This window comes from Scardinius erythrophthalmus, assembly GCF_964197995.2.
Source record: "Scardinius erythrophthalmus genome assembly, chromosome: 5".
Taxonomy (NCBI): domain Eukaryota; kingdom Metazoa; phylum Chordata; class Actinopteri; order Cypriniformes; family Leuciscidae; genus Scardinius; species Scardinius erythrophthalmus.
The window spans coordinates 6,670,405-6,690,452 of record NC_138225.1 but is presented as its reverse complement, the minus strand read 5'-3'; the positions used below and the strand labels follow the sequence as shown (position 1 = coordinate 6,690,452).

General features: G+C 37.8%; 1 protein-coding gene across 1 annotated transcript; it reads left to right on the top strand.

Moving 5' to 3' along the window:
- Positions 1–380: 380 nt before the first annotated feature.
- fgf10b (fibroblast growth factor 10b) lies at positions 381–19,503 on the top strand. Its single transcript, XM_081365762.1, has 4 exons — positions 381–504; positions 4,009–4,425; positions 17,422–17,525; positions 18,837–19,503. The coding sequence occupies exons 2-4, from the start codon at positions 4,119–4,121 to the stop codon at positions 19,026–19,028; spliced, it is 603 nt and encodes a 200-aa protein (XP_081221888.1). The 5' UTR covers positions 381–504; positions 4,009–4,118; the 3' UTR covers positions 19,029–19,503.
- Positions 19,504–20,048: the final 545 nt, after the last annotated feature.

Sequence of the window (20,048 nt, the reverse complement as noted above, 5' to 3'; positions counted from 1 at the left end):
CAGTACACTTCCGGCTTCTGAACTGGTTGCAGTTCCTCTCTGATTCCATATGAGGGCGCTCACAGGACGAGTGCAGAATGAATGGAGGTCTATGGCGCTATACCAATAAAAATCCACTTTTCTCAGGATATAATTTTTTGTCTAGTAATTTGAATGTTGTATTCGAAAGGAGATGCAAATAAATTACACATTGCTGGGTGTTAGATTTTTTTGAGTCACTTATTTGCTTTAAAAAGTATTTTAAAGTGTCAATGACGTCATATACATGTACGACCCATAGACTGTAAAAAATATGGACAAAGCGTCTGTGACGTCACCCATTGACCTTCTGAAGAACGGTTTTGAAGCCGTTTATGGGGGGTATGGGCGGCGCCATCTTTGAAAATGACGTCATATACATGTACGACCAGAGATACTGCTTCACGGCAGTCCTTCAGTCACTCTGGTGCGTTCGCGCTCTGCACTTTCTTTTCACTCGAGGCATCGACAACACAGCTGACACAGGTAAACACACTTGCTAGAAGAGTTTTTGTTTTGTTTGTTTCTGGTCCCGCTGCGGATGACACGATGCCATCAAGCGGTATCTCTGGTCCTAATCAGTCCTTCACTGACCAATCAGCGTTCATTAGCAGAATGCTAGCGTGTTATGGGCAACAACAACTCAACCTGTAAGAAATCGAAAGGATATAAGTACTCGTTCATTCAACTTTCGACCTAAAACCCATGTTGAACTTGCAAAATCTACAATCAGATTTGAGATTTATCAACGGCAATCGGGTGAAAGAGACACATTTAGCCGTCTAGCCCCATAGACTCCCATTCATTCTGCACTCATGGCGATCGTCCCCCAGTGGAACTCTGGTGGAACTACAACCAAAATTCGGTACAATAGGACTTAATAGGGAGTGGGCAGGCTCTCCGTAGACGGGCTCTGGTGCAGCTCACTCAAGGGGAGGAGCTAAGTGGGCGGAGCCTGTTGATGTGACGTCAACAAATAGAGTGGATGGATTTTTCTTCTTCTTCTTCTTTTTTGTTTATTGGCGGGTGGCATCTAACGTCTAGGTGTGGATGGATTTTTCAAATCCAAAAACAATTTAAAAGTAAATTTTGCATTACATGTCCCATTTAAAGGGGTGGTTGATTATGATTTCACTTTTCTAACTTTAGTTAGTGTGTAATGTTGTTTGAGCATTAACAACATCTGCAAAGTTACGATGCTCAAAGTTCAAAGCAAAGGGAGATATTTTCTTTTAAAGAAATCGCTTTTTAAGGACTACAACAAACGGCTGGTAGGGACTACATGACATTCCTCCAGGGTTAGTGACATCACTAACCCTAAAATTTACATAAACCCCGCCCCCGGGAATACGATTATCATGACAGAATTTGCTAATCAATGACTAGAAGATAGTTAACTCTACATCAGCTACATACATTTAAACATAAACAAAAAAAGTTTTTGACATTTTCAGGACACAAGCTGTTGTAGCTCCGCCCCCCGTGCTGGGAGCAGCAGCTCATTTGCATTTAAAGGGACAGACACAAAAACGGTGCATTTTTGCTCACCCTTAAAAAGTGACAATTTTAACATGCTATATAAAAATATCTGTGGGGTATTTTGAGCTAAAATTTCACATACACACTCTGGGGACATCAGAGACTTATTTTACATCTTGTGAAAAGAGCATTATACCACCCCTTTAAATCATGTCTTGTTGAGGAAAGTTTTACTTTTAATAATATTTAAATAAAGGGTGAGGGTGTTCATTTTCCAAGCCCTTTTTTGGCCACTACTATGTATTTATTTTTTAGTTATGTCATAAAACAAACATGTTGTACTGTCATTCTTTGTAGGTATGCTCTTATTTGATGCAAGTCTCTCACTGGAACTCGAGCATAACTGCTGTTTCTAACTCTCTACGCTTGGATTTGAGGGGCATTACCACGAGATAGATCTACTGAGATAAAACTAAAACTCTAGCTTCCGCACAAGTCCTCTAAATCTTCCTTATATTACATGTGGCCCGAAAAGGAGTTGGGAAAGGCCACATTTCAATTGCATTGACTATTGCACGTTTTTCAAATCAAATCCATGACTGTGAGATTGCATACGGAGCGGTTGTTGGCTACTGCAGCATTTGACTTTATTTGAGTTTTATCCTTGGGTTACAAAAACAAAGCCTCACAGAAAGAGCATGTTGCACACTCACTGCATGTTAAAATGCAGGAATGTGTGACTAGGACTGGATAAGGTTTAAGGCACTGTGACTTTTTATGATTGCATATTTCAAGAAAGAATAAACACATTATTGGTGTGATCGTAAGAAGGGGAACAAGTCAACCTCATTTCCAGTGAAGAATCCAGCAAAGGCTTTTATGGGGGAAAACAGGAAATGCAGATAAGATAGTGATGTTTGAGCAGATAAACCAAACCACACAAACCATTGGTCACTGGCAACACATTTCAGTTCATCAATACTCCATAAAAATCTGTTGGGTGGGATCAATGCAATCCCTGTAGAAGTCGCACAACTTTTTAATTCTTGTTTTGAAGGGATTTTAAAAAGCAACAAATATTTCGAAATAGAAAGGTAACAGAACAGTCTTAGAGTGAACTAGAACTAGCGGATAAAAGAGTGTAGAAGAATAGTTTACCTGAAAACGATTGTCATTATTTACTTTTCATAATTTTTCATGTATGTTTAAAAAAGTCCAAGACACACTATAAAAACAGCATAAACGTTGTTCATATGACTTGCATTTTTGGGGAAAGTTACTTTTAAAAGTGTGTTCCAATATTGTGTTACTCCCTAAAAAGTAACTAATTGTGTTACTTGAAATCTATGAGTGTTTTATGCCAAGTTTATGCTGTTTTTATGGGGGTTTTTTTAAGCACGCTCACTAACCGTGACTGTATATGGACAAGAGCAGCGTAATTATTCTTCAAAATGTCCCATTTTATGTTCAACTGAAGAACGAAAGTGGTTTGGAGCAGCAAGAGGGTGACAGTTTTTCTTTTTGGATGAACTGTACAACATGTTCAGATCAACATCTTTGTTGATCCTGGAACAACATTCCAATCAACCAATCAGATTTGAGGGGAACGTTTACAGTTTATGTCAAGTTTAGGCTTACAACCAGGGTTAGGTGCTTCTACATCAGTTGTTATTTACTATCATTTCCCTCTGATTTTAGGGATAACTTTTGGGTAGGGTTAGGTTTAGGGGTAAAAAACATGTAAAACACGTGAAAAATCAACACAGAAAATTCCTTCATATTAAGTAGTCTTGAATCTTTTCGAATCTTTTATATCATTAGTTTTGATGACAATTTAGAACTTTCTAAAGGTTTTGTGACTTTTTGAACTAGATCGCTTGCTTTAGATTCTTAATTAAATGCTTGTGGCTTTGATAAAGTAATAAATTCATAACGTTCCGCAGAATAGTAATGACATGTAATGTGTAACAGACAAAACCAATGTCTTGACTGTTCAGATGCCTCAGGATAGCATACGAGGTGAAAGGGACATGATCCACGACGAAAGGAAAAAACAAAACATGATGATTCCCAAACTTTATCAAACTAAAAGCTTCTTATCATCAGATTGGACCAATCAAGAGTGGCCTCTGGTTAGGTTTGTTCATCTTTTCAAGCGTCTGTGCTCTTTTCCTAGTCCACTATCAAAGAGCTCCAGATAACAGCCATTCACAAAAGCCCTATCAGACAAACCCACACCTAGGGAATTCAGCGAGGAGGGGCAGAGTGTGAGAATGGAGGTAGGGACGTAAAATGACAGACAGGAGTATAGGGAGGGGTGAGGAACCCGAGAGAGAGAGAGAGACAGCAGCATTTCTATGACCATCCTGGAGGTAGAAGATCACATCAGGAGACAGGATGCCAGGAACAGGGTCGTTTTGACGCGCATTCCCTGGAAACGCAGGAGGAATGAGTTTTGCCATGATAATGATTCCCAAATGGGATTAATAAAGTGCTCTATCTCACCATCAGAAGCTTCACAGACTCGCCTAATTCCACAACTTGATGGTTTCTTCACTGGTCTTATGTGGAGTTCTCTGGAGCGAGAGGCATCCATGCACATTCACTGAGCAGCATGTTCCATGAGGAGTACCATGAGGAGATGGACAGTGAGTAAGAGTGTGTCTGCATGCTTATCGGTGTGTGTCGTGTATCTTCTCGCGGTCTCCGTCAGCTGTGGCCGCGCATGTCCCGTGCAGAAGGCGCTCAGGGTCGACAACTCTTCATCCTCATCCTCATCCACCTCCACCTCAGGCCGGCATGTGCGCAGTTACGTGCACCTCCAGGGAGACGTGCGCCAGAGGAAACTCTTCTCCTTCCAGAAGTTCTTCCTTAGGATCGGGAAAGACGGGAGAGTCAACGGCACCAAGAGAAAAGACGATCCCTACAGTGAGTTACCTCAGAATAACGTTACGTTCGGTTTATTCAGAATCACGTCGCTAATGGCCAAACAAAAACATCGTGATGTGAAATTTAACAACGTCTCTGTGAACATTGTCAAACTAGTCTGTTAAGAAAATATAGCTATTGATCAAGTTTAAATGCATAGTTGTATTAATCCTGATTAAAATGTAGGCTACATTTAAAATGTTTGAATGTTGGATAGCATCTAGGCTAATCTTTTGGAAGTTATGAACTGAATTTTCATTTAGAATTCAATTAAGTCCAAAAAAACAATTCTGTTTTTCTGAATAATAATATAGGCTAATAATAATAAGAATTAAATAAATTTGGTATAATTAGTTTTAAACCCATTTAGAATAACTTCATTAATTACCTAACATACATAGTTCAGATCAGTAGGCTAGTTGATGTATAAAAAAAAAAAAGAATATATATGAAAATAAAGTTTAATGTATATATAGCCTATTCAGTAATGTTAGTCCCTTTTATTTATGGAAGTTATTATGAAGTGTTTCTGGATAAGAATATTATAACACGTTATAAATACTTTTATCATTAAATTAGATTGTTTTTAGATTTACCTCATGTGCATTCACATATGAATCAAATTACCTCATGTGCATTCACATATGAATCAAAAGTTTTATGACATTTCTATTTGAATGTTGAATTATTATGCTGCAATATTTGTTAATGACTTTTTTAAATAAATTTTTTAGCAAATTGGTAGACATAAAAAAAACACCTGATGTGAATTCAGAGGTAATGGCTGTAATGAACCTCACAAGAATAATAATACTAATATTTAAACCCCATAAATGAAATTAGCTGCTCTAATAAAACAAACAAAATTAATGGGCCATTAAAGAATGGTGCTATTGGCTGTAATAACCTTTTAAATGCGTAATTGTGTCCTGCTGACACCCAGAAATCTGAGAGCAATTAACTCACATATTGCCGTAAATGTTTCCCCTGACACAGCAGAGGAAACACATCCCTTATAATGTGATCAAGGGTTACGCTTGTGCTTTCAATGGCTATATGTCCATAATAGAGTCAAGTGTCTGTTATTAGATAGTTTGTGGTTTGTTTCATGTATTATGAGCCCATCAGTGAAATGCAAAATATGTTTTGGTGTTTTACAAAGAACAAGTTAATTAGCCATTGCTCATATGGAGCCCATGTGCAGATAAGGGTCTTCCTGTTTCCTCTGTGTGTGTGTGTGTGTGTGTGTGTGTGTGTGTGTGTGTGTGTGTGTGTGTGTGTGTGTGTGTGTGTGTGTGTGTGTGTGTGTGTGTGTGTGTGTGTGTTTCCTTTTCAAAGACGCTGGGCATCTTGATTCAGAAGCGTGTGGTTGTTTTTGTCTGGTGCTTCTATAATCAAACTTTCTTTTTAAGGTCTCATTTGTTTCTCCTGCATAAAGCATGCAGTGAGTTTCCTCTTGAGTTTCAGAAGAGATCTCAACTATGTCTCAAAGTGTACAAGATACCACAGACTGTCATCAAAAGTCTGAGATCTTAAATATTTCTCATCAAATTCTTCCATGAGCTGCTCCACATTCATATATCAGCTCTTTAACTTTATGACTATTCATATGGATTAGTTTAACAATCTCTTTATGAACTTTTTGAAGCGTCAAAGTGTCAGTTGCGTAGCTGTCAATGGAGGCACAGAAAGCTCTCAGATTTCATCAAAAAGATCTTCATTTGAGTTCCGAAGATGAACGAAAGTCTTACGGGTTTGGAACGACATGAGGGTGAGGAATGACAGAATTAAAATTTTTGGGTGAACTTTTAAATGAAACATAAAGGAGTCTCTTGAGCTATAAAGGAGCAACCTCTGTGCAATAAAAGTTTGATATGAAGAACATATTTTGACAGAACCTCCTTAGCTTCTTCTATAAAAAAATGAAACAACGAAAAATGAAACCTTTTATAGAAAGTGCACTCTTTAATTGTAATGTTTTTAGGTCATTAGAGATGCATGGAAATGTACCGGGTGTTTGAGTTGTCCCTGTTAGAGGGCAATGTGTGTTTGTGTAGCATCAGACATCACTGTGACATCTGACTGTGTAAACATGTAATCAAGCCCTCAGAGGTGATCAGGCATTGAGAGGAAGTGTCTGTCAGATCTGTGTGTGTGTGTGTGTGTGTGTGTGTCAGTTTTCTTCTGATAGCCTCATCTCTGATAAAACAACAGACACAAAACACCCAGCCAGAATACACAAATCCACACCAAGCTGTGAATTGAAACATCATCAGCAATCATCAGGTAATCAAACTGTTTTCTCTTGCTGGATGATAAAATTAAAAATGGAGGAAAACAGACTTACACTAAAGGACGCTCATATCATAAAGCCATATCATTTGACAACCACTCATTACATTTCCAACTACTTAGAAACCACACTTTACATCCTAGTAAACACCAACCGCTCAGAATGCTATTGTAACCACTTGTCTACACACTTAGAACATCCTAACAACTTCTCAAAACATCTTAGCAAACACTTAGAACATCCTAGCAACCCCCTAACAATTACTCAGAACATCCAACCTCCTAACAATCATTCAGAACATTCGAGCAACCCCCTAACAATCACTCAGAACATAGCAACCACCTAGCAATCACTCAGAACATCCTAGCAACCCCCTAACAATCACTCAGAACATCCTAGCAACCACCTAGCAATCACTCAGAACATCCTAGCAATCCCCTAACAATCACTCAGAACATAGCAACCACCTAGCAATCACTCAGAACATCCTAGCAACCCCCTAACAATCACTCAGAACATCCTAGCAACCCCCTAACAATCACTCAGAACATAGCAACCACCTAGCAATCACTCAGAACATCCTAGCAACCCCCTAACAATCACTCAGAACATCCTAGCAACCCCCTAACAATCACTCAGAACATCCTAGCAACCACCTAGCAATCACTCAGAACATCCTAGCAACCCCCTAACAATCACTCAGAACATCCTAGCAACCCCCTAACAATCACGCAGAACATAGCAACCACCTAGCAATCACTCAGAACATCCTAGCAACCCCCTAACAATCACTCAGAACATCCTAGCAACCCCCTAACAATCACTCAGAACATAGCAACCTCCTAGCAATCACTCAGAACATCCTAGCAACCCCCTAACAATCACTCAGAACATAGCAACCACCTAGCAATCACTCAGAACATCCTAGCAACCCCCTAACAATCACTCAGAACATCCTAGCAACCCCCTAACAATCACTCAGAACATAGCAACCCCCTAACAATCACTCAGAACATCCTAGCAACCCCCTAACAATCACTCAGAACATCCTAGCAACCCCCTAACAATCACTCAGAACATAGCAACCACCTAGCAATCACTCAGAACATCCTAGCAACCCCCTAACAATCACTCAGAACATCCTAGCAACCCCCTAACAATCACTCAGAACATAGCGACCACCTAGCAATCACTTAGAACATCCTAGCAACCCCCTAATAATCACTCAGAACTTCCTAGCAATCCCCTAACAATCACTCAGAACATCCTAGCAACCCCCTAACAATCACTCAGGACATAGCAACCACCTAACAATCACTCAGAACTTCCTAGCAACCCCCTAACAATCACTCAGAACATAGCAGTCACCTAGCAATCACTCAGAACATCCTAGCAACCCCCTAACAATCACTCAGAACATCCTAGCAACCACCTAGCAATCACTCAGAACATCCTAGCAATCCCCTAACAATCACTCAGAACATAGCAATCACCTAGCAATTATTCAGAACATCCTAGCAACCCCCTAACAATCACTCAGAACATAGAAATCACCTAGCAGTCACTCAGAACTTCCTAGCAACCCCCTAACAATCACTCAGAACATAGCAACCACCTAGCAATCACTCAGAACATAGCAACCACCTAGCAACCACTCAGAACATCAGAGCAACCCCCTAACAATCACTCAGAACATAACAACCACCTAGCAATCACTCAGACCATCCTAGAAACCCCCTAACAATCACTCAGAACATCCTAGCAACCCCCTAACAATCACTCAGAACATAGCAACCACCTAGCAATCACTCAGAACATCCTAGCAACCCCCTAACAATCACTCAGAACATAACAACCACCTAGCAATCACTCAGACCATCCTAGAAACCCCCTAACAATCACTCAGAACATAGCAACCACCTAGCAATCACTCAGACCATCCTAGAAACCCCTTAACAATCACTCAAAACATAGCAACCACCTAGCAACCACTCAGAACATCATAGCAACCCCCTAACAATCACTCAGAACATAGCAACCACCTAGCAATCACTCAGACCATCCTAGAAACCCCCTAACCATCACTCAGCACATAGCAACCACCAAGCAACCACTCGAACATCCTAGCAAACCCCTAGCAATCACTCAGAACATAGCAACCACCTAGCAACCACTCAGAACATCCTAGCAACGCCCTTACAATCACTCAGAACCTAGCAACCACTCAGAACATCCTAGCAACCCCATTACAATCACTCAGATCATAGCAACCATCTAACAACCACTCAGATCAATCCTAGCAATCACTCAGTACATCAGCAGTGCACTATCAAGCACATTGAACACCTCATCATTGTGGCAGCGCGTTTTGCATGAGTAAACTCTAGTTTTATGTGTTCTTATTAGCAAGTGTGCCTTAGAAAAGGCATTTTAGTGTTTAAGCATACATGTGTCTCTCAAAAGCTATGTGCTGTCCTTTTAAATTTCACAACTCATTTATTCATAAGAGATTAGCTAATTTAAGCGGTGTACAGCACAGCTGCTTGCTCTTATGTCTGTTGGGGTGAGCACATGTTACTTGTGTGTGTGTGTGTGTGTGTGTGTGTGTGTGTGTGTGTGTGTGTGTGTGTGTGTGTGTGTGTGTGTGTGTGTGTGTGTGTGTGTGTGTGTGTGTGTGTGTGTGTGTGTGTGTGTGCGTGTGCGTGTGTGTGTACATGTGTCGGGAACAGCAGCAGTAATACACATGTTCTCACTTAACTGCTCTCAACTTTAACTAGCCCTAAAGAGCCTCATGAGAGACTGAAACATCACATTCGGTTAAAGTTTCTCGATAGTGAGAACAAATGTGACAGCGTTCAATATGTAATCCCAGAGGACAATGTTACTGCTCGAAGATATCGACTTCATCTCTGATATTTATCCTAGAAGTAAAAATAGACACAAATGAAACAATTGTTGACAAAGTAAGAGTACAGAGTTGTGCCCTCTTTTGCCCTCAGCTGAATTTGATGAGAAATGTTTGAACTCATATTGAGATCTCTGACTTTTGATCGCAGGTTTAGTATCTTGAGCAAATCTGATCAGAAAAGCAGTCTGATTCACTGTTGAAGCACAAGGGTGAACTATTTGAGAAGCAGGAAACATCATTGTATACTATACTTATTAAAAGTTTGGGGTGTAATATATTTAACGTTTCTAAAGAATATTCTTATGCTCACCAAGGCTGCATTAATTTGACCAAAAATACAGTAAAAACAGTAATATTGTGAAATATTATTACAATTTAAAATAAGTTTTCTATTTGAATATTTTTTGCATGTAATTTATTCCTGTGATGAAAAGCTGAATTTTCAGCATCATTACTCCAGTCTTCAGTGTCACATGATCCTTCAGAAATCATTAATTTAATTTCAAAACCTTTCTTGTTATTATCAATGTCGAAAACAGTTGTGCTGCTTAATATTTCTACAGAAACCGTAACAAATAGAAAATTCGTAATTGATGAATAGAAAGTTCAAAGTAATGGCATTTATTTGAAATGGAAATCTTGTGTAAAAGCTTGGACTTTTCTTTCACTGCTGTAAGATTTTACATTTTGACATATTTTGAACATATTTGCTCAACACACATGACATCCTGAACCTTACGGATACGTCCGAGCGAGAAACAGGGCTGCTACTGTTCGAGTTTTATGAATGGCGTGATGTGAATATCACCAGCGACACATCAAAGGTGAGCGTCTTTCACATTCAGCAATGGCCTCCGACAAAAGAATAATCCTCCGCGGGTGAAATTACACTAGTCTTTCTAGCACAGATCCAGTGTTGGTGGAAATGGATACTGCAGTAGTGATGCTGTCCTTAGGCAAGACATGATTTGGGAAACACTGGCCTTTGAGGTGCTTCTGAATGATGTCATGCATTTGAAAAGACACCGTTAGCTGGGAAAAACAGAAACAAGGGATCTGAGAGGGGCGAGACATCATTCTGATGACCCATGATGCAGAACAGCTCATGTCAAAAACTTATTATCTATGTTTCGGAGAGAATGTTAGATGTAGGTCATTGGAGTAATGTAATCCTAAAAGAAATATCACTACAAAAGTGTTTGGGGTCAGGAAGAAATACATGCTTTTATTCAGCATGAACACATTCAATTGATTAAAAGTGACAGTAAAGACATTTATAATGGTACAAAATATTTCTATTTCAAGTAAACGCTGTTCTAAGCTTTCTATTCATCAAATAATCCAGAAACATCATCATATTAGAGTGATTTCTGGAGGATCTTGTGACTGAAGACTGGAGTAATGATGCTGAAAATACACATTTGCTTCACAGGAATAAATTACATCTGAAAATGTATTACAATCTGAATACATTATCAAAAGCAGTTGTTAAGAGTCACATCAAGCAAAAAAAAAAAGAAAAAAAAGCATAACCTTAAATCAACATCATGTTCCTGTATGATTCATCGGTGCATAATAATCCAATCAGTTTTATTTACTTTTACTGTCATTTATTTACTTATTTTTGTCCTGTTTCACATTCAAAAATATGTCACATTACACAAGTAAAATAACAATAAAAGGTTTCATGTTGATTTTAAGCAACAGCACATTTACAATTTTTGTCTGTAGAAAAAAGCATATGTACGTTCACAACAGCAATTGTAGTTTTAAAGATTAAAAATTATTAGATATGAATGTCTCACAATACATTTTAGCATTATTTGTTCTACGCAAAAAAAAAAAAATAAAAAAAAAAATTGAAAAGGACAACTTTGCTGTTGTCCTATACTGGCAGAATCTGATTTCACCAAGTACAACATGTTCTTGGATCAGCATCTTTGTAAATTCTGAAACAACATTCCACTCAACCAATCAGATTTGAGGGACAAGTTTACGGTTTATGTCAAGTTTAGGCATACAAACAGGGTTAGGTGCTTCGACTTCAGTGTTATTCACCTTCATATGATAGGTTATGGGGTTAGGGATATAGGATTATTTTTACCGACAGTGATGTTGTTCCAGGATCAACAAAATATATTGACCCAGAAACGCGTCTAACTCTGCAAAATCAGGACGTGCCCTACATTGAGTGTGGCAAATTGAACTGTATGTAAAAGTCTTGGGGAATTGAATCAGACTGATGATTATAGCGCAGTGGGGGTGTTTAACTCAGCGTCTGGTCTGTCCTTGTGAGAGACTCCAACAGATTTATGAGCTTTTATGTGGATTCCAGTGTAAAGCTGTCCCACGTGTATCCTGATCCTGTTTGATAAAGCAGAAGTCTGCTGTCTGTCTGACTGGAACAGGGTTTGATGCTAATAAGGGCTCATGCTAACTAAACCACATGCTAAAAAGGCTAATTAGCAAAACAAACAGACAGTTATATTTACTGAATATTAGTTTTAAAGCGTTTTTTTCTTACTTATGTGAACGTTGGAGAAAACAATAAGCGTTTTTTTATCATTTTGTCAACTATATGTCAACCTATATGTCAACTAACTCTCATTAGAGTACTAGTTAAGTATTAGTAGACTGTAAGGGACTAGGGTTTGTAGAATAAGTTGACATGTAGTTGCAAAGTTACTTATGGTCATTAGGTCTGTTGGTGGAGCATCAAGTGAGTATAAAGTGTTAGCAGATATTAAGCAGACGGTCTAATACTAATACTTTAATGAGAGTTAGTTGACATGCAGTGGTGCAACGTTACTTATAGCCAAGAGAATGTCTAAAGGGGACCATCAAAATAAAGTGTTACCAATGTGACTTTTGAATGTTCTCTAAACCATCTAAAGTAGTAAGTGCAGTTGTAACGTTATCAAAACGTTAGATTAACGTCCAACTAAGGCCTCGTTTACACCTGATATTAAGAAGGGTTTTGGTCGATCGGATCGCAAGTGGATGACTGTAAGTAAACGGGGTCTGAAACACTTTGAGCTTGTCCACATTTGATCACTTCTAGAGGAAGTTGAAAACGCGTTCGTTCGGATTGCTTTCGTAGTGTAAACACTTATGTGATCGAATGTGTTCAAACAGACACAAAAGAGCGTCTACTCTCCGTCTACTGACCTAATGAGTAACATTATAGGAAGAGCGATAGCCAGACGGGATTTAAACTGTCGGCTGAAGACCCAAGTTTGGTTTGAAGACGAAAAACGTACCAATCACAGTGTTCTCTCACCATTCCTGATTTTTAACACACACTCACAGTTTTCGGCTGGTCTTGCGGCTGTGAGAGCAGAAATGAAACCTGATGATCTCTGTGTGTTTTTCCATTGTCTTCAGGTGTGTTCATATGTAAATTGCATGAGCTTACTTGGTCAACTAGATCGAAAGATCTGAAAAAGCCCATAGATTTACATACATAGACCGTCCCCTCGAAGAAATCAAAAGTGGTTGGAAGTGGACAAAAGAGACGGATTAAAACACCAGGTGTGAACAGGGAAACGCCAAAGTATAGTCACTATTTTACAAATAAATCGAAAAAACCCATTATAAAACTTGAACATCTTGAAGGATCTCGAATTAGTCTTCCGGGTTCTGACATCACACCTGCACCACTCTATTAAGTAACAAAATGAATATGAAATTTTGAAGTAGAAAGACTGAAATAGTTTTCTCATGTAAAACATACTCCAGTAGTCTTATTCACAACTTTAAAAACCATGTTTTACAGTGTACGCATGTCATTTTTTGAAATGCATTGGAGTAGCATAGAAATACCATGTTTTTTGTTTTGTTTGTTTTTTCCAACATGTTTTTAAGGACGTATTTAGCCCAGTTGTGTATTCCTTTTGTGTAAAGACTAAATATCAGCGATGACAGGGTTTATTTGTTGCGTCTGCTATCATGTCTTCAAACATCCTCAGTGTCGTTGTCTCAGGAAGCAGTCGGGACGCTTCAGGCATGAGCCGGACGTACAGGAGACCACCAGTACAGTGCGAGATCGCTGCCATGTGTGCCACAGATGCCTTCACAACTCCACCGACACAATAAAACCAAGCCAAGCGCCTCCATATCACTGACAAATAGGCATGATGCAATGCTGTTTTGTAATCTCAGAAAATACAACTGTTGATTTAGCTTTTTTTAGGCACCAGACATCATCATCCCAGCACAAAAACACGGCCAGTTTTGGCAGAGCGCTGTGGAAAATGCACGTCTGCGCAAACAACTGCAAGCCAAAGACGCAGCGTTTAGTAACGTGCAGCAGAGCATGACGCGCGAGGGAAAACAACAGCGTGCGAAGACAAACCAGGGCGGATAGACCCAGTTTAAAGTTGACCTCCTGGTGCGCTGCTCGACATCTGCTGAGGGCTTTCTCGCCTTCGGTCGCTCTCGCAGGTGTTTGGCTCGAAAGGTGGGATTACGAACACATTTACTGTAATGGCTTGGCTTGTTCTCCGATCTCTCTTTTGTGGTTAGTTAAGTGTGGCCTCACTGACATGGAACCTCAAAGTGTAGAAATTAGTGCTGTTTTTGTTCATTTTAGTGTAAAAGTGCAGTCATCAAAACTGTGAAATTACATAAATTGAGGTTTGGGAAATGAATAGGGACCAGAACATGCAAAAAAAAATATATATATATATATTTGAGCTTCTTCTCTGACTAGATTCTAGCTCTGCAACTCTGGACATTTGCAGATCAAGACAACATCTTTGTTGATCCTGATGATTCCAGTCAACCAATCAGATTTGAGGGAAAAGTTTACAGTTTATGTCAAGTTTAGGGTTTCAAACAGGGTTAGGTGCTTCTACATCAGTGTTATTCACCTCTGATTTCAGGGATACGTTATGGATAGGGTAATTTTTGGACAGGAATGTTGTTCCAGGATCAACAAAATATGTTGACCCACATCTCGGCAAAATCAGGATGTGCCTGCCGTTCATCATCCAACTTTATGACGTGCATCTTGGGATGCTTTTTAAACATTATGATGCAGTATTAGTGAGATAGCCTATTATAGTTTTTATTAGTTGTTTGCATTCGTTTTTATTTTTACGTTTCCCAATTTGGTTGTTTGTTTTTGGCATTTTGATGACTTTTTTATTCATTTTTATTTCAGTTTTAGTTTTAGTTATTTAAGTACATCAATGAAAACTAAATGAAACTGAGAAAAGTTTCCATGCCAACTAGCTGAAATAAAATAAGTTTAATTTTTTATGCATTTTATTTCAGTTAACATATGCTTTTAATTTGAGTTAACTAATAACCCTGGTATGATGGACATGTCAAATCTCAAAATCATCCATAAAATGTAGTTTTGTAAAGCACTTCATATGTAACCACAATTTATAACTTTTCCCAGCATACTTCAACTTTTTTGACTAGGGATTCTATATTTTGGGGACAAATTTGTACCCAGAAGTGACCAAAACCTGACAAAATCTCCTCATTTGTAGATCCGGTATAAAAATAAAGCAATTAAAAAAAATGTTAAATGTAAAAATGCAGAAAGTTTTGTGTGATGGGTTTAGGAGTAGGGTTAGTGTAATGGGAGAGAATATGCAGTTTGTACAGTATAAAAACCATTACGTCTCCATTTAGTTAGCCAAGTAAACGTGTGTTTGTGTGTGTGTGTGTGTGTGTGTGTGTGTGTGTGTGTGTGTGTGTGTGTGTGTGTGGTACAAGCATATGGCAGGCTGACATGCATGCTTAATTTCGCATGAACTTGTTGGTGGTTGGAGTCTGAATGTGTGTGTGTGTGTGTGTGTGTGTGTGTGTGGGAGAGCTTCATTCAGCTTTTTGCAGTAGGCTTCAGCCTGGTGTCGCTCTCATCTTTGATCACTGATCATTGAAGCTTCTCTAATCCGTCTCACTGTCATCCTGTCTGTGTCGTTCCTTCCTTTCATGCTTTCATCCCAGCGCTGAGAGGACACAGAGCACTCAGATAGTTTTACCGTCTCACTTGATACCTGCAACCCGAGACCCCAATGGAGCCACTTCACACACACACACACACACACACACACACACACACACACACACACACACACATACACACACACACACACACACACACACACACACACACGGACAGATGAGTGCAAACGCTACCTGCGGACATATATTCGCTCACTCGCATGAAATAAATGTTGTCTGATATTGTTGTTTGAATTTTTTTTATGTTATGGCCGAAAACCAATTGATTGCAAATTAAAAAAAAGAAAAAAGGTCTTAAACCCACTACAGTTCTAGAATTTTATGTATGAAACAACAAGTGAAATACACAAGTGAAATTAGACAATATACAGTTGAAAACGGATAGCTGCTTATTAGAATCTTAAAATTAAAAAATAAATTTGAATTGGGGAAAAATAATCACAAATGAGTTCTCTTTAATATCTCAGTTGTTTCTCATAAACATCAGGGGGATTAAAGGGAGAACAAATGGAGAAATTCTGACATATTAGAGAAAATTTGGCCAAACAATTATCATTAGGTTATGACAATATGACATTAAATAATTTCATAATATAAAAAAAAAAAATCTATTTCATTCATTTTAGTTTAAAATTTAGTTCTGTGTTTTGCCGGTTTTAAAAAAAAGAAGAAGATTTTATTCATTCAGTTTTAGTTATTTTAGTACATCAGGTTAAACTAAATGAAAATTAGAAATTTTGAAAAAATTTGAAATGTAGATAAAAGTTGTTTTTTATAATTTATTTTAGTTAGACCTCTGATTTCCCCAAAAATAAATACTGAATATATATTATTTTATCCTTAAAATATATATGACAGATAAAATTAATATTATAAATTACAAATGTATATATATATGTATATATAATTCATGACATAATGACATATAATTCATAATTATTATTCATTAATTCAGTATTTAATAATTATTATTTAATATTAATTTAATAATTTAATTTTATGTGTATACAAACAAAACGAAAACATTAAACAAGAGATTGAGATTTCGCATTAAATGTCTTTCTCATTTAAAAAATGCAGGACAAAGTTGATTTTCCGCTGATGATCTGCATCCATCAGCATCAAACTGATATCGACAATTAGGAAAAACACAAATATTGACTGATAGTGATGAGCTCACTGATCACATATAAAATAAAGCGTAACATAACCCAAAGCCACACGACTCTCAGTGGATGAAGTGAACAGGAGTGTTTTAGATCTGAGGAAGCTCTCGGTAGGAGGGCAGCACAACTGTCCAGAAGAGCAGCTTCAGCTGTCGTGAGAGAAGCATCTTTCCACACTTTTACTCTGATCAAAGAGCAGCCGCACAAACCCCCCGCAACCGCAGCCCCAGGGTTCACACTCGCTGCCACTGGGGTTATCACAGTCTGATAACCAGCGTCACATGCTCCGGTGCGCGTGTGTGTGTGTGTGTGTGTGTGTTGACAACTGAACTAAAACCTGCCAGTGAGCAAAGGTCAAACAAAACTGTCATTTCACCTCTGACCTCTTCACAGAAACACACACATGCACACACCCTTTGATTTGTTCCCCAAAATGTTATTCCTTATTGAGGTTTTAAAGCAGAAACTTAACCATTTAAATGTTTTTACAATTGCTGAAGAAAAAGTGAGGAGTGTATATGCTCATGCAAGAGTCACATGGTGCAAACTAAAACTAAACATGGAATAGTAAACCTAAATAGTTTGCCCTGTTTCACATGAAAGCCTCTGTATTGTTCTGTTAACTGTTAATGTGTTGTGTATTTCAGGTATTTTGGAGATCACGTCAGTGGATGTTGGGATCGTTGCCATCAGAGGTCTCGGCAGTAACCTGTACCTGGCTCTCAGTAAGAGAGGAGAACTGTACGGAGCGGTGGGTGTCCTGCACCAAATCTCCATCAAAATACACCAGGAGTTTAGTCTAGGTTTTTTTTAAACTGGGGTTATGGGAATATTTAGTGAGCCACAATGGGGTGCTAAAATAAAATAAAATAAAATAATGTATTTAATTTATTAATTACTATTAAATTATTTGATTATATTGTCATACAGTTTATTTACATAGTTGACATTTCTGTTACTTAATTTAAATACTGTTAAACATACTATTAATATTGTTATTTATCACAGTATAAATAGGGCTTTATACATGAAAACATATAGCTTATATTTTAGGAGTTCTACAAATAATCTTCATATCTAGGGGTCCATAACACCAACAAGTTTGAAACCCCCTGTTTTAGGCTGTACCCGCTGAAAAATAAGGTGTTGTGTGTGAGTTCTGCAGCACTGTCTGTCATTGGTCAAACTAACACGTAGCCCCGCCCCAAACTCACACCATTGGTTGAGTTAGTGTTGCTGACACAGTCAAGGGCTGCGTCCGAAATCACATACTCTCTTGAGTAGGTGCTTATTTTTGAATAAGTACTTCACGACCACTAAAAAGTATAGTATGTGAGTGTGTGTATGAATGTTATCTGGACGTACTACATCCGCCATGCTGTCATTATCATGTGACCCTCCACCATTCACAAATCCTCTCCCGTGGCCTCATGGGATAGTAAAGTGTCCATCATATGCACACTTCGGAATCTCACCGGAAGTCATCCGCGTACTTTTTATGAACACTGCGAATTCAGACATACTTCTTTTGTCGTATACTGTTTTTCACCTACTAAATAGTAGGGAAGTGTGCGATTTAAGATGCAGCCAATGCTTTTTTGAGGGAAAATGTACAAATAGCTCACTTATTTTAGTATTCAATACAATAAACACATCACCTTTAACATATTTGATAAACTTAACCACATGTGATAAAGCGATAAGTGATTGAGAATGAGATTTATTCAGTCAGAGCTGATACACTCGACCATGTTGGACCAGCAATGTTTCAAAAACCAGCGTGACTGTGGCCTTGCACTGTAAAAAAATATATATTTTCATTATTTGTTATCACAACTTTTTATCTTTTGTCAAATCAATTTAGATAATTAATGTGGCTCAGATTACATAATATTTAGAGTTTCTATTGATTAAACCAATCTCCTTCATTGCATTAACTAAAATTTTTAATTTCAATCAACTTAACATTTTAAGTTCAAACATGTAACTTACTCTTTTAAGTTGTTACAGTGTGGTTTTCCTTGCTGGAAGTCTAATAAACTCTTTGTTTCTTGCATTTCAGAGAAACTATGGTGTGAACTGCCGTCTGAAGGAGCGCATCGAGGAGAACGGGTATAACACGTACGCATCCGCCGAGTGGAGGAACAAGAAACGACAGATGTTTGTAGGTCTGAGCGCTCATGGGAAGTCTCTGCGTGGGAGAAAAACCCGCAGGAAGAACACAGCTACACACTTCTTACCCATAATGCTGTGACTTTAGTTCTGCAATGCTGACGGGATGGAGAGAGAGACTTTGTCCACACACGCCTCTCTTTGCTTGCTCCTTCATTATAACTTTATGCTCATGCCAGCTGATATTAAGTGGTAAACATTCTCAAAACAGCAAATGTTTCATTTCCATTGTGCGTTATTTCAGTTATTGTGGATTATGTGTGCAAGAGTTTCCTTCAAGCTCTCTTCAATAGGATCATATTTCTAAGATCATTTATTTCTAATGGACATGAAGATCGTGTATAGGAGCGGCTCTACGGCTGAATGCGTCACACTGGGAAAGATAGTGGGGATGTACAGTATATGGGGAATTTGTATCTTCAGTTTTGGACTGCTTTGAAATGACTATATTATTTATTTGTATTGTATTTAAATAAAATACTCTAAAAACATATTAAAAGCATATCAAATGGATAACCTCTTCCTGTGAAATAAAGTCTATTTTGTTATCCTCCTGCAGAGCAGCTTGTGCCGTGTTTCATGTTCACGTCCCAGACTGGAGGAATAAGAAGCACATGTGGGTGAATCTCACTAAATGTTCAGGTCAAACCAAAATCAAAAGAAATATTTGAAAAGTAAATAAAACATATTTCAATTTTCATTTTCATGATAATTAAGCACAAGTGTCATTACCATTTTTTTATTTTATTTTTTATTCCATAATTCATATTCGGAATTCTATTTAAACTTTTATTAATGCAGTAATTAATGTAATTCACTGAAATATAGATATTATAAATATTAACATTTAAACTAAATTAAAATTAGAAATATTGTTTTGGAAAATAAGTTGAAGCACTAAAATTATTAAATAAAATGGAAATAAATAAAAACTAAAATTGTTAAAATTTTACCTAAAAAATTACATAAATAAAAATCACATACATTAATAAATAACATAAATTAATAAAAATGACAAAAGCACATACAAGGAAATTACTCAAAATTAAACTCAAGTTAAAATAAAAAACTGAAAATATTAAATTAAAAGCCAAAAACAGAT